The 23,789-nt window shown below is 39.6% G+C and overlaps 1 protein-coding gene across 1 annotated transcript in view; it reads right to left on the reverse strand.

Annotated features, from left to right (window-relative positions):
• The window catches only part of LOC126291488 (uncharacterized), a 45,009-nt gene extending 35,615 nt beyond the window's left edge, over window positions 1–9,394 (reverse strand). Inside the window, exons 1-2 of the mRNA XM_049984996.1 lie at window positions 9,262–9,394; window positions 3,220–3,282 (exon numbers count right to left, since the gene is read on the reverse strand). Coding sequence (XP_049840953.1) covers window positions 3,220–3,282; window positions 9,262–9,303 — 105 coding nt within the window. The 5' untranslated portion in view covers window positions 9,304–9,394. The remainder of the gene's footprint in view (window positions 1–3,219; window positions 3,283–9,261) is intronic.
• Between the last annotated feature and the right edge of the window lie 14,395 nt (window positions 9,395–23,789).

Raw genomic sequence — 23,789 nt, forward strand, 5'->3', positions numbered from 1 at the left:
CATTTCATGCCCGCTGCCAAAAACAAATAAGACATGCTTGTGAGTCCTCAGGTTGCACTTGACTCAGTACCACAGCAATGATTACAAACAAAAGTATGAACACATGGGGTATCAAATGAAATTTGTGACGGGATAGAGGATTTCTTGTTAGGCTGCTCATGTACTCATGCAAAAATTAGCTTGCTCTTTTCTGAAATGATATCCTACAAACCACAAATGGAGGCCAACAGGCAGATTCCATGCTCCTAGATTTCCAGAAACCATTTGCCACAGTACCCCAATGGAGATTGTGGATGAAGGTTAGAACATACGATTTAGGTTCCCAGATATATGAGTGGATCAAAGACTTTCTAAGTAATAGAACCTGGTAAGTGGTCCTTGGACGTGAGTGTTCATCGTAGACAGGGGTATTGCCAGGAGTGCCCCAAGGAAGTGTGAGTGGACTGCTTTTATTTATGACCTGACACACAGGGTGAGGAACAATTTATGGCTGCTCACTGATGATGCTGTCATGTAGAGGAAGGCGTCATCATTGAGTGATTGTACGAATATACAAGATGACTTAGACAAAATACAAGATGACTCGGACAAAATTTCTAGTTGGTATGATGAATGGCAGCTTGCTCTGAACATAGTAAAATGTATGTTAATGCGGATGAGTAGGAATATAGCATTAGTAGGATGTAGCTTGACACAATCATTCCAATTAAACATCTAGGCATAATTTTGCAAAACAATATGAAATGAAATGAGAACATCAGGTTGATAGTAGGATACGTGAATGCTCAACTTCATTTTATTGGGAAAATTTTGGGAAACTGTAGCTCATCCATAAAGAAGAAAGTGTATACAACACTAGAATGACCTACTCTGAGTAATGTTTGAGTGGTTGGGATCCCTACCAGGTCAGATTAAAGAAAGACACTGAAGCAATTCAGAGGTGGGCTGCTACATTTGTTATAGGTGCAGTATCAGTCACTAGCTGGTTGGCTGCACTTTCAAATATGCACACCACCAATTAGGCCACTGCATTTCCTGCATCTGTCACTGCAGAACAAAGGCTCTGCCACAAACAATTACATCGCCGCCAATGAGTTGCAAGCATCTCCTCTCCAGAGCTCCAGCAGTTGGGGTGCCTAAGTTCGAACATTCATGCATTGAGACCAATTTTTGCATTTGCCACTTGCATAATATTTACAGACTTTCATAGAAGTCAGGACTCAAAATCTTCTGAACAGACACCCTATTCATGAGTGACAGATTTATAAATCTTTTTGCATCTGTGTGTATTTCTAAGATCAAAGTTACTATTAGCTGCTGATTCAGGTCCATGACGATAACACGTGAGAAATTAGGGCTCATACGGAGGCCTTTAGACAGTTGTTTTTTCCTTGCTCTATTTGCGAGTGGGAATACAAGAGGAAATGACTAGTTAGTAGTGTGGTGTGAAGTACCCTGCGCCATGCACCATATGATGGTTTGCAGAGAACATATGTAGATGTAGAACGCAGTATGTTACTTGTAGGGGAGAGTCACTGACAGATGTAGAAGTAAATGAAGGTTGTGGAACCCATGCTGTTTGTGTCGTATATTAAACATCTGACAGAAAACATTAATAGCAACCTCAGATCTTTTGCAATTACTTATAACAATGCACTATCTGGAAAAGTTTCAAGAACCAGTTTTAACTGAGGAATTTAAGAATAAGCTACAATCCTCTACAAATCGCTCCCACAGGAGCCCCAAAGACAAGATTAGTTGCATTTTGCACAGAAGCATTTAAGCAATCATCCTTCCCATATTCCATACACATTTGGAATGGGAAGAATCCCTAATAACTGATACAATGGAATGCACCCTCTACCAAGCACTCATGGTTATTTGCAGAGTACAGATGCAGATGTGGATGCAGCAATGAACAGGCAGCTTAGAAAGACAAGACAGAAGGGAGAACACCATGCCCTGCTCTAACAAAAAGTTACACAAGGACTGGATTTTCTGAACAGAAGCAAAAATGACTGGAAGACAGGCCTGTAAAGCCATAGTCTACAAATCTGTATTCATAATTGTAGTGTTCAATAGAATGGTGATATTGGTGAGGGCACACTTCAGCTTTATACTGCATAAATTACAAGGATGTCAAAGTTGTGAGATTTCTTGCTATTATATTTGTTAAATTAATTGCATGATACATGTACTTCTCAAATTTTCAAGGAAGTGCCTTTAAAACATATTTTTCTGTGTTGTAATTTCTTGCAAGTTAAAATAAAATGATGTACCAGGCAGTGATATAGAAAGTCATGGCTATTATAACTATATTAAAACATTTAACATATTTTATTGCTGTTATTATTAAAATCCTACATATGTGAAGTACATTAAAAGCAGGGTGGCAGAAATTTATATTGCTGGGGAGGGGGGGAGTGGTGAGTGAAAGTAACAAAATCTGATCTGCCCTTTGCAGAATCTAACCCTGGATACACACCAGCAATTTTTAGGTGTTATTGGTCACACATTATCACAAGGCATACTGTCAGGAAAAATCTTCAGAAGAGAGGTGGATAAATTAGGGAACAAAATGAGTTAATCTGATAACTAAAAAAAGTTAAATTGAAAATCTAGGAGTTGAATAGGTAAATGGATAATATGTACCGCAATCGAAGCAGTGGCAACAGGCTAGTGTAAGTCCTGTGTAACTTCACTAGTGAGGGCTCATAACATGTTTTTTTTAAGAACGGCACAAAGGAAAAAGTAAAATGTTGAATTCTGTTTTATCTTACATTAAAAAAAAGCAACAGTCTTTGTCTCGGCTGGCAGAGGCACGTACTCCACAATGGTTAACTGTTTCTGCTAGGTTAACTGTTTCTCCTAGCTTTCACCACTGGGCCCTATACCTTAACTGCACAACCAGGACATCAGATACAATTTTTCTTGCCAGAGCTCCGTTTCTCTGTAGTGCCTAAAAGGGCTGGTGTTCAGAGTCAGTTTTGACGACATGATGCTCCCCCCCCCCCCCTCCCTCTCTCCCTCTCTCTCTCTCTCTCTCTCTCTCTCTCTCTCTCTCTCTCTCTCTCTCTCTCTCTCTCTCTCTCTCCCCCCCCCCCCCCCCCCCACACACACACACACACACACACACACAACTTTGTTTTCATGATAGATGCACAAAAATGAATGCATAAATAAAAAGTCACAATAAGTGTTTCCATTAATAGTACTTACTGCCTCCTCTTTGATGTCTATTTCACCAGACAGCATGTGCATCACTTCCTCCACTGTTGACTCCTGTAGGGAGACAACATGTCAGACCCGATTGCACAACATGAGAGGTAAGACTGAAGCTCAGCAGCAAGAAGTGTTACTTATTCATTCACTTCACACATTAAGATTTTGAAAACAGCCATTAGTTTCAATTACTATTTTGTATTTACCAGTTTCACTCTTCAAATGAACAAGGGAATCATCAGAATGCACAGTTTATGGTTTGCTGACAGCACTGAATATTACATTAAAGTTTGGATAACAGCACTAAAGATTAAATTGGATGTGTATAATAATTAAATTTGCATTTAAAGTACATTGGTACGTATGTATGTATGTATGACATTCCCAGCACCAAACATTAAATTAATTTAATCATAAATTTAATCTTTGGCATTGTCAATGACATCATTCACTACTCTACTATAACAGAAGTTTAAGTACTGCAGTATAGCCAGTTTAATCTTCAGTCCTGTCAGCCAACTTTAAGCTATGTGTTCTGATGATGCTCTTGTTCATTTGCAGAACAAAACTGGTAAAAAATAAGTAAATAAATAAATAAATAAAATAAAAAAGAAAAGAGCTAAATGCAACTTGTGGCTGTTTTCAAAAAGGTATTTTTAATAGTTGTTTCCCCTGCAGGCAATGGCTGAGCTTGCTAAACTTCACACATTGTTTTCACAAAAAGAAAGAAAGAAAGGAAGGAAGAAAAACAGGGGCTTCAAGGATGTGTAATGACTCAATTTACACATCAACAGGTACAAGCAACAACTGCAGTTCACTTCTATAAAACATACTAATAACAAATTATGGTTAGCTCTAATCTACTCACAGTGACAGCTGTGAGAATTAACTATATATTAGGAGAAAAAAATGGCTATTTTGAAAACAATGTCTGCTCCTCCAATTACACCATGCAGCTGCTGGTTTCATGTAATATTTCAAACAAGGCATTTACTTTACACAGATCAAAATCAGTTGTCTATATTGTCTATATTCTGGCACAGTCACGGTCTATGTAATACAAATATTACAGTTGCATGCAATTTACATTCCTGAGTACAAGCATTCTGTTAAATTGTAGGAGGGATGGCTAATAATGTATTCTTGTACTCAGTTTTTGAACTTCTGGGACTTCCATTACCAGGCCTATCTACCAGCAAACTGCTACAGACTGTTACACCAAAGTATAAAACTCCATTCTGCACCCTGAAGAGGGATGCATAGTGTATTGGTAAATAATTGTTTTACCTGCACTATCATTGTAGAGAATCACAGTTTATCCTTAAAAAAAGCATTATTATTAGCAACAAATACCAATGTGGTTTTATTGTTGTTGTTGTTGTTGTTCTTCTTCTTCTTCTTCTTCTACTCTGCACTATACAAACTTCTTCATCTCTGAATAACTACTATAACCTACATTCTACTGATTCTGCTTACTGCATTCAAACTTGGTCTCTGTCTATAATTTTTACTCCTCCCCCCCCCTTACTTCCATATAGGGCTACACTCTGTACAATTACTCTCACAAAAGACTTCCTGACTTCAAATCTGTACTCAATGTTAAAAAATCTCTCTTCTTCAGAAACGCTTTTCTTGCCATTGCCAGTCTACATTTTATATCCTCCCTACTTCAACGCTCATCAGTTATTTTTGCTGCTCAAATAGCAAAACTCATCTACTACTTTCAGAGTCTTGTTTCCTAATATAATTTCCTTAGCATCTTCTGATTTAATTCAACAACATTCCATTATCCTTGTTTTGCTTTTGTTTATGTTCATCCTATATCTACCTTTCAAGACCCTGTCCATTCTGTTCAAATGCTCTTTCAAGTCCTTTATTTTCTCTGACAGAATTACCATGTCCTCAGCAAAGCTCAATTTTTTTTCTTCTCCTTGGACTTTAATTCCTACTCCATTTTTTTTACCAGTTTCCTTTACTACTTGCTCAATGTACAGACTGAATAACATTGACGATAGGCTACAACTGTGTCTCACTCCCTTCTCAACCACTGCTTCCCTTTCATGCTCCTTGACTCATAACTGCCATCTGGTGTCTGTACAAGTTGTAAATAGCCTTTTGCTACCTGGATTTTACCCCTATTACCTTCAGAATGTCAAAGAGGGTATTCCAATCAACACTTTCAAAAGATTTTCCAAGTCTACAAATGCTATAAACATAATCCTTTCCTTATCCCATCTTCTAAAAGAATTCATAGAGTGAGCATTGCCTCCCGTGTTTCTACATTTCTACAGAATCCAAACTGATCTTCTCCAAGGTCAGCTTCTACCAGTTTTTCCATTCTTCTGTAAAGAATTTTTGTTTGTGGTTTGAAACCAGGTCTTATTAAACTGATAGTTTAGCAATATTCACATCTGCTTTCTTCGCATTTGGAATTATCATATTCTTCTTGAAGTCTGAGGGTATTTTGCATGTATCTTACATCTTGTAATGTATTACCAAACAAATATAATAATCACTAGGCCCTGAAGATAGGTCTGCTTTGTGTTTGATTATTAATTTTACATGATATTCCTGCTGCTCATTTGCCCATAGTAAGTATTTCTTTGAACTTCGCTCTTTCACCGGAGACATTACACTGTGGGACAGTACTGAGTGAATGCATGCTAGTAAGAATGCCTGCAAGTCAGCACATTGGGGGGATTTCTGAGGCAGAACTGAGCCTTTATCATTGTGCTGGTGCCACCTCAATGTATTATCCACCTGGATGCCTAGAAACTTCACACACATTGCACCTCATCTAGTGTATACCCGGTTGTCACATCTAGTTTTTTTTTTTTAAAATACTGCACAAAAAGAGTTTTTGTAAGATTAAATGTTAAGCTGCTACTCATGAATCTGTTGCAACCCCATTCCACTATTCTATGGCTGTATACAGCATGGATGTGTTTGGGGCCTCTATCCACAAATTATGTCATCAGTAAATATTATGAATTTACTAAAAAGGAAAAGAAAAAAATGGGAGCACTGGCTGTTCATGTTCATGACGTTCCATAAGTCACACATGTCCTCTGGGTGGTGCTAAAGAACACTCACAAGGCAAATATCAAGACAAGAATGTTACGTGAAGACAAGAATGTTACGTAATACCACATACTTATATGTTTGTGACTATTACAGTGCCATCTAGCACAAAGCAAAAAAAAAAGTGGTCCAACTATAAAATTCATATTTCTTTACGTACCACATGAATATGTGACAAAAAATGAGGGTTCCTATTTAAAAAAAAAAAAAAAAAAAAAAAAAAAAAACACTTGATATCCATTTGACCTATGGCAGCACCATCTAGCAGGCCAACCACAGCACCATCATGTTTCCCACTTCAAGCCAGACAAGTTTCTTTCTTTGTAGTTTTTTTCATTTGAAGCTCATTTCGTGAGATATTTGGCCCAGTCACGATCAATGGACCACCCTGATGATCATAATGTGGCGCTTTTGCAAGAAAATCATGTGTCAAGATCTATAGTGCGTGCCAATAATGTTTGGTCTTGTCATTCTCCCAAGCTCAATTTCTCACTTATCATGGGAGGATGTTGACTCAGTTTTCCATATGGACTGAAGGAAAGACATGGAAGCATGCATGGGGCATAGCATTATGGTTAAGGTCCTCAAGTCAGTTCCCAAACAGACTGAAGGGTGTGCAAGAAGCATAGCACCAAGATTCATGGTGCACGAGTCAGCAGCAGATGTCCATGGAGTGTGCAGTGCAAAAATATGTTTCACATTACAAGTTATTTCATGTAAATCGTGTATAGCCGAAAAAACATTGTAAACATGGGACCAATGAAACGAGGGATTGCAGCAATGAAAATAAATAGCTGTTAAAGACACTGACCTCATGTTTGAGAGAATGGATTTCACTCTGCCCAGCCATCAAGATTTAGGTTTTCTGTTGTTTTCTTAAATCATTTCAGACAAATTACAGGATGATACCTCTCAGCAAGGCCAGACTGACCACCTGTCCTGTTATAATCAAACATACTTAGCCTGTATATTTTATGTGTATGTATATTTGAGCTACTTATTTTTGTTGTATTATGATGATGAATTCTGTATCATTGCGAGATAAACTCAAGATGAATAAATAAATAAAACAAAAATAAATAAGTATTAAAGAAACTAATAAAGCACCCAATCAATGATATCTAAAGGACTGCAAGCCACTGAACAGTAGTCAACATGGCTCTGAAGCAGGTAAAAGCACAGAAACAGCAACAATGCGCTACACTGAACGTATAATTAGAAATCTACAAAATGACAAGATATTAATGCAACAGCTTTCTCTCTTAACTGTGGTCTCATTTTATTTATTTATTCATTCATTCAGAGTCCATCTCACAATGATAAAATGATTTGTCATAACAATGCAATGAAAATAAATAACTTGACTATACATGCACATAGAATATATAAGTATCTTTGAACGAGGATAGGGCTGGTGGTCAGCCATGGTCTTGCTGAAGGATCCATTCCACCATTTGCCTGAAATGATTTAAGGAATCCACAGCAAACATAAATCAGGATGGCCAGACAGAGCAAACCTTACCCTCCAGACTAGGAAATCTGTGTCTCAATAACTGTACTACCTCATTCAGTTGTTATCTACTGCACAATGTTATTTTGATTGTAAACAGTTACTCTACATAACTTATAATATAAAATGCACTTTTGCCATACATTGCTGCACATTCTATGGCCGTCCACTAGTTATGCCAGGACCATGAATTTGCACACCTTCATGTCCTGCCTTCAGTCCCTCTGGAAAACTGAGTCAGCATCCACCACCACTACTGCAATCCCCTCCCTCCTCTAATGAGTGATTTTCTCATAAGAGCATTACATTGTGAACATATATTGTAATGTAACAGGTGGTTGTTGTTGTCCCATTATAAACTCCTACTCTTAGTCCTCGAAATGATCTCTGATTGTGTCGTAGGGCCTAGGCAATACTTATGAAGTATGTTTTAGTTGCCTTTTTCAATAGATGTTTTTTGTTAATTTTTTTCTGTCTTTGGACAGTTTATTATAGGCTACAACTTTATCTATGACAAATTTTACTGTTTTTGGTTTCTGTTCGGTTTTCCGTAGTAAATGCAAGACCAAACTGGACCTTATGCCATGATTATGTACAATGCTATTAGCGAAATACTTGCAAATGTTTTCCCAGATATGCACAAGGGAATGGTAGATGTAATCACTTGGAGCAGTAATTGTTTTTTAAATAGTTCTCTAAAATGAGCCCAAATACTATGATTAGTCATTATGCCTATGGCTTTTTCTGCAGTTTGAAAACTGTGTTCATGTTTTGTGCCTTTGATCCCCATAAAAGAATGCCATTGCTAGAGCTGAATGCATTTGATACGTAAGTGATTCACAAACAAGTGGTTTGGGTCACACCTACGGAATGGAACATAGACTGGAAGACTGATGTCAGCAGACTCCAATTCCAAAATCGCTTTAGTATCACATACAAAGAAAGGTCTCATACTGTTTTATACAAATGATGTAAATACCTCAAATTATGCAAACAAAAAAGATATATGCAGTTGACACTTGTGTATTCTTATATGCAACTACTGATCAAGTGAGCAAATACGTCCATTTTTCGTTCTGTGTTAGTAAGTTGGCAATGTAAATAACGCAAATTATGTACAATATACGCAAAAACGACTGTTTCAAATATCTGGACCAACCTTCGGGTAAATAGTAACTAACATGATCAGAGTACTGCTTGGTATGTACACTTATAAAGGCATGATGGCCAGTTTTATATTAAACTTTCCAGCATACTGCCAGCTTACATCAGAATGATAGGAAGTGAACATAAATTTGTCAGATTTTTTTTTAAGTCTACGCGAGCGGATATCACTTTGCGGTATTTATTTATATTGGGTCAAAGCTGAAAATACTGTTTCCTTCGTTCACTAAAAATTTAATTTATCTCTAACCGACATCCGTTAGTCTAGTTTGATATTTTCGTACCATCGTATCGAAGAACGCAACTTCCAACGACTCATTCCACATTTACTATCGTAGAGTCAAAATATTCATTGGTAACTATTTTAAAGCGCACATCTGGAGCACTTAACCAAAAAATGTATTATTATTTTCTAACTTTCTTAGCCTGTCCGTGTAAACATCAACAACAGCAGACAGACTTCATGTTTTATTTGCGTTTAAGACGAGGGTAGTGCCAACCGTCAAAGTCAGTGAAATTGGAATATTTGGTGCAGTGATGCTGTTCTTTTACAGTGTCACTAATAATTTGTTAAGAAATGAGTAATGTGTTTATATGCTGTTACTACACAAGACTGAAACAATAAAATTCGCATTAGTTTCCACAATTGAAGGTCGCTTTGATGACAAGATGGTATAACTGCAGGATGGAAAACAGACACATATCGATGGCCATGTGCGCCAAAGTTTGAACTAATCAATTTTGAAAGAAAAACGAAGTCATATAATAGTAGGAAAGAAAGTTAACAAGCATACTCACACGAAGCCGACGGGGGGATGTGTTTATTATACTACTTACTGGAGACGCTGTGTGCCTAATTTTGTTATTGGGGCGGTTTTCACACGTTTGTTATAGATCTATCAAAAAGGCAGAGAATGTTTTACGTCTCTTTGAGTACTGTAGTTTTATCACGTCAGGGGACTAAATTGTTGCTTCTCTTCAGGATATAACACGACATAAATCCACACCGATACTCTGCTAACCATGGTGAAGTGCATGGCAGAGGATACATCTCACTGCCCTTCTTGTACGTGCAAGGTAAATTGACACTGGGCACAATGGCTGACGGGAGTTACAAGAAATGTGAAACGCTTTTTCGCTTCTTTTCCGTATGTGGGGCATGGAAAGAATGATTGCGTAAATGACTCGATGCGCACTGTTATTAGACTAATCTTGCCTTTGTGGGGTCCCGTCGGCATCGGTACTTACGAAGCTAATGTAATATTCGCGCAAACTCAGTTCACACTCGACGTAATACGTAGCTTATGGGAGCGACTGCAAACGGAGAGTGCCCTTAAGCCGCTGCGCCGAGTGTCAACTTCGTTTGCTGTTGTATATATCTCTGGATTCTTCAATTAATACAGGTTCCTGAATCTTTTTAAGTAGACTTCCGTGCTGTAAATGGCGTCGGCCAATCCTGATTTCTCCCGTCGTCCCTCCTATGTGACTATCCACAATTCCAAATCCCGTACTTTATATTCCTCTGCTGGCGTGCCCCAAGACTCCGTCCTTTCCCCTCTCCTCTACCTCTTGTATACTGCTGATATGCCCAAATCTCCCCCGCTTGCTAATCTCGTCCAATTTTCTGATGACACCGCCTTGCTAGCCTTATATCCTACCCTCCAATGGTCCCAACGTACTCTCCAAACCCTCATTGGTGCAGCCAGTGGTTCCTCCGTATCAACCCGTCCAAGACCCAGGCGACCGTCATAGGCTGCACCACCCGCTCTTTCCGTCTCCATGATTTCTACTTCACCATTTATGGCCGTCCTATCCACCTCACTCCTACCCTCAAATACCTTGGCCTCTCTCTCGACCGCCACCTTACCTGGTCTTCCCATCTCCTTACCATCCAACACAAAGCTCACAACAGACTCTGCCTCCCGAAACTCCTATCTGACTGGATATGGGGTCTGCATCATTCCACCATCCTTCTCACCTTTTCTTTGGTCATCAGTCTACTGACTGGTTTGATGCGGCCCGCCACGAATTCCTTTCCTGTGCTAACCTCTTCATCTCAGAGTAGCACTTGCAACCTACGTCCTCAATTATTTGCTTGACGTATTCCAATCTCTGTTTTCCTCTACAGTTTTTACCCTCTACAGTTCTCTCTAGTACCATGGAAGTCATTCCCTCATGTCTTAGCAGATGTCCTATCATCCTGTCCTTTCTCCTTATCAGTGTTTTCCACAGATTCCTTTCCTCTCCGATTCTGCGTGGAACCTCCTCATTCCTTACCTTATCAGTCCACCTAATTTTCAACATTCGTCTATAGCACCACATCTCAAATGCTTCGATTCTCTTCTGTTCCGGTTTTTCCACAGTCCATGTTTCACTACCATACAATGCTGTACTCCAGACGTACATCCTCAGAAATTTCTTCCTCAAATTAAGGCCGGTATTTGATATTAGTAGACTTCTCTTGGCCAGAAATGCCTTTTTTGCCATAGCGAGTCTTCCTTGCTCCGTCCATCATTGGTTATTTAACTGCCTAGGAAGCAGAATCCCTTAACTTCATTGACTTCGTCACCATCAATCCTGATGTTAAGTTTCTCGCTATTTTCATTTCTACTACTTCTCATTACCTTCGTCTTTCTCCGATTTACTCTCAAACCATACTGTGTACTCATTAGACTGTTCATTCCGTTCAGCAGATCATTTAATTCTTCTTCACTTTCACTCAGGATAGCAATGTCATCAGCGAATCGTATCATTGATATCCTTTCACCTTGTATTTTAATTCCACTCCTGAACCTTCCTTTTATTTCCATCATTGCTTCCTCGATGTACAGATTGAAGAGTAGGGGCGAAAGGCTACAGCCTTGTCTTACACCCTTCTTAATACGAGCACTTCGTTCTTGATCGTCCACTCTTATTATTCCCTCTTGGTTGTTGTACATATTGTTTATGACCCGTCTTACCCCTACTTTTTTCAGTATCTCCAACAGCTTGCAGCGTTTTATATTGTCGAACGCTTTTTCCAGGTCGACAAATCCTATGAATGTGTCTTGATTTTTCTTTAGCCTTGCTTCCATTATTAGCCGTAACGTCAGAATTGCCTCTCGTGCCTTTACTTTTCCTAAAGCCAAACTGATCGTCACCTAGTGCATTCTCAATTTCCTTTTCCATTCTTCTGTATATTGTTCTTGTAAGCAGCTTCGATGCATGAGCTGTTAAGCTGATTCTGCGATAATTCTTGCACTTGTCAGCTCTTGCCGTCTTCGGAATTGTGTGGATGATGCTTTTCCGAAAGTCAGATGGTATGTCGCCAGACTCATATATTCTACACACCAACATGAATTGTCGTTTTGTTGCCACTTCCCCTAATGATTTTAGAAATTCTGATGGAATGTTATCTATCCCTTCTGCCTTATTTGACCGTAAGTCCTCCAAAGCTCTTTTAAATTCCGATTCTAATACTGGATCCCCTATCTCTTCTAAATCTACTCCTGTTTCTTCTTCTATCACATTAGACAAATCTTCACCCGCATAGAGGCTTTCAATGCATTCTTTCCACCTATCTGCTCTCTCCTCTGAATTTAACAGTGGAATTCCCGTTGCACTCTTAATGTTACCACCGCTGCTTTTAATGTCACCAAAGGTTGTTTTGACTTTCCTGTATGCTGAGTCTGTCCTACCGACAATCATATCTTTTTTGATGTCTTCACATTTTTCCTGCAGCCATTTTGTCTTAGCTTCCCTGCACTTCCTATTTATTTCATTCCTCAGTGACTTGTATTTCTGTATTCCTGATTTTCCCGGAACATGTTTGTACTTCCTCCTTTCATCAATCAACTGAAGTATTTCTTCTGTTACCCATGGTTTCTTCGCAGCTACCTTCTTTGTACCTATGTTTTCCTTCCTAACTTCTGTGATGGCCCTTTTTAGAGATGTCCATTCCTCTTCAACTGTACTGCCTACTGCGCTATTCCTTATTGCTGTATCTATAGTGTTAGAGAACTTCAAACGTATCTCGTCATTCCTTAGAATTTCCATATCCCACTTCTTTGCGTATTGATTCTTCCTGACTAATGTCTTGAACTTCAGCCTACTCTTCATCACTACTATATTGTGATCTGAGTCTATATCTGCTCCTGGGTACGCCTTACAATCCAGTATCTGATTTCGGAATCTCTGTCTGACCATGATGTAATCTAATTGAAATCTTCCCGTATCTCCCGGCCTTTTCCAAGTATACCTCCTCCTCTTGCGATTCTTGAACAGGGTATTCGCTATTACTAGCTGAAACTTGTTACAGAACTCAGTTAGTCTTTCTCCTCTTTCATTCCTTGTCTCAAGCCCATATTCTCTTGTAGCCTTGTCTTCTACTCCTTCCCCTACAACTGCATTCCAGTCGCCCATGACTATTAGATTTTCGTCCCCCTTTAAATACTGCATTACCCTTTCAATATCCTCATACACTTTCTCTATCTGTTCATCTTCAGCTTGCGACGGCGGCATGTACACTTGAACTATCATTGTCGGTGTTGGTCTGCTGTCGATTCTGATTAGAACAACCCAGTCACTGAACTGTTCACAGTAACACACCCTCTGCCCTACCTTCCTATTCATGATGAATCCTACACCTGTTATACCATTTTCTGCTGCTGCTGATATTACCCGATACTCATCTGACCAGAAATCCTTGTCTTCCTTCCACTTCACTTCACTGACTCATACTATATCTAGATTGAGCCTTTGAATGTCCCTTTTCAGATTTTCTAGTTTTCCTACCACATTCAAGCTTCTAACATTCCACGCCCCGACTCGTAGAACGTTATCCTTTCGTTGATTATTCAATCTTCCTTCTCACCTACAAATCCTTGATCCGTCCCATCCTCTGTTATGCCAGCATTTCTTGGATTTCCATCCCTCTCGGTTCTATAAATCACTCGAAATTCTCAAATGCCATGCACTCCGCCTCGTCTTCCGCATCTGCCTTCCATCCTCCATGCGCAGCCTCTACAACCTCATCTCCTTCCCCCACCTTCTCCTTTTCTTTGAACACAGAACACATCCGCACACTATATATTGTCCATCACCTTGATCCCTCTCACACTCTGGTGTCTCTCTTCCTCTCCACCCCCAGCCCGATGCCGCACCTTTACCATTGTATCCCACTCTCTCCATCTCCACATCCTCCGCCTCCTTTTCCAACACAACTTCCTCCATCTACCCCTCCCAGATGATGAGCTTCGCCCTGACATCTACCCTTCCTGCCAACTCTAACCCCATCTTCCTCCTGCCTCCTCCTCAGGGGTCTCTCTCCTCTCCCTCCCTTCTCCTGAGCAGCTTTTCTCTCCTACTCTCCCTCCCTCTCTTGTGCTTCCCTTCAATGTCTCTGCACTCCTTCCTGCCTTATCTTCCCTCTTCCTCTCCGGCCCCACCTGTCTCCTGCCTCTTGGTGCACACACTGACGCCACCTACTCTTTTCATCCCACCCCCTCCTCTGCTGCACCTTACTCTCCCCTCCTTTTCCATCCTCTCAGGCCTCTCCCCCTGCAGGTCCCACCTGGCAGGTTTATTCTCCATCATGTGTGCTCCAAGTGGGTTTAAAGTGTGTTGTTCTGGAATGTTTTTAAACTGTGGCCAACTTTTAACCTGTACATGTGACTTCAGTGTCTTTTTTTGTGTTCTACGAATCACCAACTGTGTTTTTTAACTTTATGTCGACTTATTTAATTGTCCCCCCATGAACATCTCCATGTCAGTGTATTTTTACCTCCATTATCTCCCCTTACTCTGTTCTATGCCCCCCCTTTTTTTATCGCCTTATATGTAACATTTTATTCTTGTATTGTTTGTCATATCACTCGGCTGAAGAGCAGCGGATTGAGCCCATATGGGGCAGGGGAATGAAATCACAATACAGAAAAAAACTTGATTTCTCAACATGCTGTCCTGTGAGTCAAACAGACCTGTGACCACTTTTACTACACTTCTTCATACATGATCAATATCCCCTGGGTGTGACACAATTGAGCAGTATTCTATAGTGTGTCACATGAAAGATTTGTAAACAATCACTTTTGCATAGCTATTGATTGTATTTTCCCAGTACCCTACCAACCAATTTAAGTTTGTCACCTGCATTCACTACAACTGAGCCTATGTCATATTCCACTTGATAGCCCTACATATTTTTCTAAGATCAGTACAGTACACACTTATTTATTTATTTTATTTGTGTATATTATCAGAGAAACAGCATTTTCACTACTTGACTTGTACCATAAAGGATGTTGTTTCACATGGTAAACATCTAATTTTTTTACTCACGATTCAGATTTCTTATTTGTCACGTGTCATAACTATATGCAGTAGGCTTTGTCAGTACACTTGAACTAAGGAATCAATATTTCTTAATATGGAAATTTTTCATAAGATGAGTTCAGTGTCTTACAGCCTTAGAAAACATCATGCACTGTGTTGACGCAAAGACAAAGCAGTGTGTTTCAAATTGGTAGATCGTGTCGTGGGGAATAGCTTTTGTTAGAGGCAAAATGTTCGCTGACGTTTCCCACTGGGCATTCTCTGGTACCTGCTGCCCCTGGGACTATGATATTTCCCAGAACTAACTAGGTCTACCAACCAGGTGTGCAGTGTACTACCTCAGTAATTTGACAGTGATTTTCAATAACAAAACCATGAGAATGAATGTGAAGAAAGATATTTTAGAAATGAATCAGGGGTTTTATTTTTCTGGGCATACTGCCCTTCGTGTGGAGCAGGTGACTGGATGACTGTCTGGACGACTCAGTGAACATTTTGTCTCTAAGAAAAGTCATTCACCATGACATGAGCTATCATACCCAGACATTTTTCACAACAACTTTGAAACACACTGTATATTTAGTGGAATGTTTAACAGTTTGTGTTATGGCATAAAGTCAGTGCCAGCATGCCAGTCAGAAATGAAAGGAACGAGAAGGCTATGAGAAGAATTCAGCCAATAGCACGCTAACCGACCTCACTTCCAGGCCTGACTGGTGGTAGTCCACTTGGATAGCCACTTCGATAGCCACTTCGATAGCAGCATCAACCTTAGCCACTTCGTTTTGAATCTCTTTGTAGCACAGAGTTGTATTGGACTATTCTAAAGAAGACGGAATTATTTTGTATGTTGCCCCTTGCTTGTGACACATCCATCAAAGTTAAGTATTATATTGTTTTGTTGTAATAAAACTCATTAATGCGAGTTGTTTGATTGTTTGTCTAGTGAACCGTGTAGGCAGGATTCCTAGACACAACAGTTTGTATCCAGCTCAAATAACCAGTTCATCCTGCGTGAATTCATTCACAAAGTTACAGCATTTCAGTATCAGTGACTAATGTAGCTTCATCAAAAGAAAATAGCCCTTATAAATGTTCAGAATGTAACTACACACACAAATTAATTTGTGGTGTGAGTGTAAAATGACTCATTCCACATCATTACTATTTGTAATGCAAAATGATCCATGGAACATGTAACTAACTAACTGAGAGCCTAAATTTATCTGCATTAGCGGGTTCCATTTTAATTAATTATACATTTTCATTTCCATAGATGGACATGCCTATTGTCTTCTGAAATTATTTTCTGGAACAGGCTACACAAAATAAACAATGTGTTTATTGCACAGAAGTGAACAGTAAGCATACAGTGTAAAGTGGTTAACTGTACATCTTGCAGAAGAGTTTTCAAAGATCTTGGAATTCTTACTCTCACTTCCCAATAAATTTACTACTTAATGGTTTTTGCTGCCAATATTAAAAATCTGTTTCAAGTGAACTATGATATACACAGTCACATCAAAGGACACACAAAAACAATTTTTACTTCCATCTCAAAATAAAATTAAAAACTTACGCAACAGCCACTCTTTCTACAAGTTATCTGAATATCTAGTCAGGGAGCTGTGTGGCATGCACTGTGTTTGTTATGAAGCTGTACGACAAATAATAATTTGCTATAAATATGACTCTGTATTTATATATGAGTGTTACTCAAAATAAAAAAGTTCCATGTCCTTATTTTATGTGGAGTGTTCTTACACAGTGGTAAGGAGAGATGGTCTACAGAGTGGTGCAGCAACCATCATCAATAGGAAAGCTGGACAGGAGCAGAAATGATTAATGAACAACAAACACCATGAACAGACAATTTGCTTAATTTATACTTCTTGAAGTGTACAAACACTCATTACAAATAATGTGGCAAGAAATAAGAGTCTAGCTCATACAACAGCAACAAGGTTCAGGATGTCTGAACTAATCACAAATGATGGTTTTGGAGCTGTGACTAGGTGGTGCCTGCATAATGTCATGTATTAATGTGGCTCTGAGTGCAAGTGGACTGTGGCTGCTGCCTGCCATCCTATATTGTGGTGGCAGAGGTCTATTGTAGTCTAGAGCCTCTGGAGACATGGCCCAGAGGGAACACTCCATTGGTTCTACTGGATCCTGCATGACTGCTGTTGGTATTTGACAGAAACTTGCAATTCTGTTGCCAACTGTGACACCTGTGGGGTAATCAGTATGTGATATCATTTGGAGTCTAAGCACTACCCACACATTCGGAGATACTGACAATGAAGAAACGAGTAAAATATGGCACAATAACATTGGAAGACAGGCACAAATAGTTCCTTGTCATTAGTGTTGAGATTTCAAGAAATTAGGATTTTGGTCCCTTTCTGCAATCCAAAAAGTGAACACAGAGCAATGAAAAGAAACAAACACTAATACAGTGATCATTTCTGTGTCAGTTCAACAATCACAAACAACACTGCCACCTACACACTATCATGCAATTGATCTTCCTACTAAACCAGGAGGTGGTGGTAAACCCAATTTGAAAATGTTAATGGTTCTGGTGAACTATTCTGGGCCACCACCTGGATAGCATAGATTACCAACGCTAATTAAAATCTGTTTTCTTATGAAAATTGTATAACCCATGCATTATTCAGTGTTGTACTATGAGCTACCATCTTGCCAACAGTGGGATGAAAGCAAGATGGCATCAAACTGTAAAGATGGCTCTCATGTGGTACTGCTATAAATTGCCCTTTCAGGCCTACACACAATGTACCAGTCATAAATGGGAGCACCACTAGCACAAATGCTCTGTGGGAAGCAAGGCATCTTACAGCTGCACAATAGCCATGAGACTACATAGCCGAGATCTGACACCGGCTAGTTTTGCCCCAGTTTTCTCCACTAAGGTGTCAAAAAGTGTATTCACATAATTCTCTGCACAGATATCACCAAGTTACCACTCCAGCCACCATACACAATCCCTTTCTGGTGTTGTGACAAGGAGACCACACTGTGAAGATCATGCAAAATGTCAAAAGCTGCAAAGGTACCTATTAAGTGAGGCCAACTGGTGTGGGTCCCTCCTTCATAAGGCACCCCACCAATGTCACAGTCCTCACCACATCCAGAGACTCCGGGTGCAGACTTCATCTTCAGTTCCCACCCCCCTTCATAAGCCAAAGCAGCAGGTGATTCCCAGTACCCTATTTATCTGTTGTCATTTATGATTATGTTACTTAAAATAAAAATTGTTACTAGGCACTTAAATTCTGTGTACTTTATTTTATGTGGATCATAAGTCTAACTCACATTTGGAAAACTCTTTTCTCTGAAAAATACCAATTTAATCAAATAAAAATAAAGCTACTAATAGGCAATAAACAGTAGCTGTACAGTAAAACTGAGGAGCCATCAACTTTTCCAAAGAAACAGCCTTCTACTCGATTAAATTTAAAAGGCATAATCAAGACTAGGACTAAGCAAAATAGTGATAGTTTATTGTCAATACAGTATACAGTATACCAGAACGGCCTTGCTGTGCTGGTACTGCAAATGGCTGAAAGCAAGGGGAAACTACAGACGTAATTTTTCCCGAGGGCATGCAGCTTTACTGTATGATTAAATTATGATGGCGTCCTCTTGGGTAAAATATTCTGGAGGTAAAATAGTCCCCCATTTGGATCTCTGGGCGGGGACTACTCAAAAAGACATTGTTATCAGGAGAAAGAGAGCTGGTGTTCTACAGATCCGAGCGTGGAATGTCAGATCCCTTAATCGAGTAGGTAGGTTAGAAAATTTAACAAGGGAAATGGGTAGGTTAAAGTTAGATATAGTGGGAATTAGTGAAGTTCGGTGGCAGGAGGAACAAGACTTTTGGTCAGAGTTTCAGGGAACAATGGACAGCAGTGGGGGAAAGAAGTACAGTAGAAGAAGAATGGGTAGCTCTGAGGGATGAAGTAGTGAAGGCAGCAGAGGATCAAGTAGGTAAACAGACGAGGGCTAGTAGAAATCCTTGGGTAACAGAAGACATATTTAATTTAATTGATGAAAGGAGAAAATATAAAAATGCAGTAAATGAAGCAGGCCAAAAGGAATAAAAACGTCTCAAAAATGAGATCGACAGGAAGTGCAAAATGACTAAGCAGGGATGGCTAGAGGACAAATGTAAGGATATAGAGGCTTATCTCACTAGGGGTAAGATAGATACTGCCTACAGGAAAATTAAAGAGACCTTTGGAGAAAAGAGAACCACTTGTATGAATATCAAGAGCTCAGATGGAAACCAAGTTCTAACCAAAGAAGGGAAAGCAGAAAGATGGAAGGAGTATATAGAGGGTCTATACAAGGACGATGTACTTGAGGACAATATTATAGAAATGGAAGAGAATGTAGATGAAGATGAAATGGGAGATACAATACTGCGTGAAGAAGTCCATTAGAACTACTGACGGCCTTAGGAGAGCCAGTCCTGACAAAACTCTACCATCTGGTAGGGGAGATGTATGAGACAGGTGAAGTACCCTCAGACTTCAAGAAAAATGTAATAATTCCAATCCCAAAGAAAGCAGGTGTTGACAGATGTGAAAATTCTCGAACTATCAGTTTAGTAAGTCACAGCTGCGAAATACTAACACAAATTCTTTACAGACGAATGGAAAAACTGGTATAAGCCAACATTGGGGAAGATCAGTTTGGATTTCGTAGAAATATTGGAACACGTGAGGCAATACTGACTTTGTGACTTATCTTAGAAGAAAGATTAAGGAAAGGCAAACCTACGTTTCTAGCATTTGTAGACTTAGAGAAAGTTTTTGACAATGTTGACTGGAATACTCTCTTCCAAATTCTAAAGGTGGCAGGGGTATAACACAGGGAGCAAAAGGCTATTTACAATTTGTACAGAAACCAGATGGCAGTTATAAGAGTTGAGAGACATGAAAGGGAAGCAGTGGTTGGGAAGGGAGTGAGACAGGGTTGTAGCCTATCCCTGATGTTATTCAATCTGTATATTGATCAAGCAGTAAAGGAAACAAAGGAAAAATTCAGTGTAGGTATTAAAATCCATGGAGAAGAAATAAAAACTTTGAGGTTCGCCAGTGACATTGTAACTCTGGCACAGACAGCAAAGGACTTGGAAGAGCAGTTGAACAGAATGGACATTGTCTTGAAAGGAGGATATAAGATGAGCATCAACAAAAGCAAAACGAGGATTATGGAATGTAGTCAAATTAAGTCAGGTGATGCTGAGGGAATTAGATTAGGAAATGAGACACTTAAAGTAGTAAAGGATTTTTGTTATTTGGGGAGCAAAATAACTGATTATGGTCGAAGTAAAGAAGATATAAAATGTAGACTGGTAATGGCAAGGAAAGCGTTTCTGAAGAAGAGAAATTTGTTAACATCGAGTATAGATTTAAGTATCAGGAAGTCGTTTCTGAAAGTATTTGTGTGGAGTGTAGCCATGTATGGAAGTGAAACATGGACGATAAATGGTTTGGGCAGAAAGAGAATATAAGCTTTCGAAATGTGGTACTACAGAAGATTTCTGAAGATTAGATGGATAGATCACATTACTAATGAGGAAGTATTGAATAGAATTGGGGAGAAGAGGCATAACTTGACGAGAAGGAGGGACCGGTTGGTAGGACATGTTCAGAGGCATCAAGGGATCACAAATTTAGCATTGGAGGGTAGTGTGGAGGGTATAAATCGTAGATGGAGACCAAGAGATGAATACACTAAGCAGATTCAGAAGGATGTAGGTTGCAGTACGTTCTGGGAGATGAATAAACTTGCACAGGATTGGGTAGCTTGGTGAGCTGCATCAAACCAGTCTCAGGACTGAAGACCACAACAACAACAACAACAGTACACTTAAGTTTCTATGATTCCTTAGACTTTTGCTAATGCATACCTTCCCTCATTTCATGTCCCTAAAGGTTCCTTGATGAGATCTACGAAACACAATGACTGAATGAATATGTAATATTATCAAATGAAAGTGTTGGTACGTTGATAGATACAATAAAAAAAACACACACACACACAAATTTCAAGCTTTCGCAACCCACGGTTGCTTCATCAGGAAAGAGGGAAGGAGAGGGAAAGATGAAATGATGTGGGTTTTAAGGGAGAGGGTAAGGAGTCATTCCAATCCTGGGAGCGGAAAGACTTACCTTGGGGGTAAAAAGGGAAGGGTATACACTCGCACACATACACATATCTATTCGCACATATACAGACACAAGCAGACATCTATAAAGGCAAAATCCTCGCCTTCCCTCTTTCCTGACAAAGCAACCGTGGGTTGCGAAAGCTTGAAATTTGTGTGTGTGTTTGTGTTTGTTATTGTGTCTATCAGCGAACCAACGCTTCTGTTTGGTAAGTTACAGAATCTTTGTTTTTAGATATATTTTTCCCACAAGGAATGTTTCCCTCTATTATATGTAAATACATTAATATACAAGATAAAAGAAAGGCAACCTTACACGAGTACCTGACTGATGAGTGTCACCTTAGCAACACGCAGCAGAAAACAGTATTTAAACTAGCCTTCTCTATCAAAGTAAGACACACACATACATTGCCACAGTGAGACTGACTGTTTATTGCTTATTTTGAGACCAATTGTCTAGGTAGAAGAAGATGGGGAGGAGATAGGGTGGGAAGTGCAAGGTGAGAAAGCAGTTTGAGGCAGGTCTATTGATAGATGACTCAGCAACTGCACAATGAGATGAGAGTAGTTCAGAGAATAGAGGATATAGGAGTTAGAGAGAGGGAAAGGGGGCAGGAGGGAAAGAATAGAAGGTAGAGATGAAGGGGAGAAATGGAGAGGGGTGGAAAAGGAGAAAGAGAGAAAAATTCAACATGAGGACAGTTGGAGAGTGGTAGGAGGACGTAAGAGGAGACAGTTCATGTTCTGGAGAGGAAGGAGTGGTGTGGACAAAAGAGAGAAGGGCAAAAGTAAGGTGAGGCAGTGGGAATTAATTTAGTGAAGGTGACTGTGTGATTGCGAGATTGCAGGACATGCTGGAGAGAGAATTCCCATCTGCATTGTTCTGAGAAATTTGTGCTGGAAGGGAGCATCCAGATGACTCACAAAGTGATGCAACTGTTGAAGTCATAAGTTTCTCTCTCTCTCTCTCTCTCTCTCTCTCTCTCTCTCTCTCTCTCTCTCTCTCTCTCTCTCTCTGTCAGCCACTGTGGCCCAGCAGTTCTAGGCACTTCAATCCAGAACTGGGCTGCTGCTACGGTCACAGGTTTGAATCCTGCCTCAGGCAATGATGTGTGTGATGTCCTTAGGTTAGTTAGGTTTAAGTAGTTCTAAATCTGGGGGACTGATGACCTCAGATGTTAAGTCCCATAGTGCTTAGAGCCATTGGAACCATTTTCTCTCTCTCTCCCTCTCTCTCTCTCCCTCTCTCTCTCTCTCTCTCTCTCTCTCTCTCTCTCTCTCTCTCTCTCTCTCTCTCTCTCTCTCCCCTTCCTCCCTTACTTTTCCACCTCTCTCCCCCACATCCCTGTCTCTACCTTCATCTCAATCTTCCTCTCCTTTCTTCTCCTCCCTCCGTGCTTCCCTTTCTCTATTCCTTATACACTCTCTATTCCTTCTGTCTTGTTTTGCAGCCACTGAGTCATCTGTCAAAATTCCTGCCTCACATATATGCCACTACCCCTCCTCATCTTGTGATCTTTTCCTATCCTCCTTTCCATCTCCATCTACCCAATAACTGCTCTCAATAACTGATTATCAACAGTTGGTCCCACCACAATCATGGGTGTGTGCACTTGTGTGTGTGTGTGTGTGTGTGTGTGTGTGTGTGTGTGTGTGTGTGTGTGTGTGTGCACTTTTACTAGAGAAAGGGCAAGAGCTCAAAAGTCCATGTAATACCGTTTTCTGATATCTGTTTCTATGCGCCAAACATCAGTCAGCTATAGGTGAGTGAATGTGTTTCCTTTATTTTATGTATAAGTATTCCATTCAAGAATTTCCATATTAGTTATAAATATATTACTGCAAAGTGAAACTAAAATTGGGAATATGAAGGAAATTTTCTAATTCATCTACCCATGAGCAAAAATGATTTTGTAATAAGAAACTGTCCAGTTTTTCGTTAAACAATTTGACAAGGTTACACTTGGTGTAATTTTAAAATCTGTTAAAAACTTGAACTGTTATATAAACATAGCTATTGCAATTTTTTGCTACAGTGTTGTGTGGTGACACAAGAGATGTACAGATTCTGATATTACCCTTGTGTTTTTGTTTGATTACAATTATATACAGTAGTTACATGTGTGTGCGTTAAAATGGTGGAAACATATAAATTAATTAGTGTTAAGAACTTATATTTAATGAATAAAGACTTCCAATCAACTGCTATCTACCCATTGCCTTCTAAATGTAACGTGAAACCTGAGTTTCTCAGGGTGCATAAAATTTCAGTGACATCACCAGCTGTACTGCTGT

Source organism: Schistocerca gregaria, chromosome 9 (assembly GCF_023897955.1).
Source record: "Schistocerca gregaria isolate iqSchGreg1 chromosome 9, iqSchGreg1.2, whole genome shotgun sequence".
Classification (NCBI taxonomy): domain Eukaryota; kingdom Metazoa; phylum Arthropoda; class Insecta; order Orthoptera; family Acrididae; genus Schistocerca; species Schistocerca gregaria.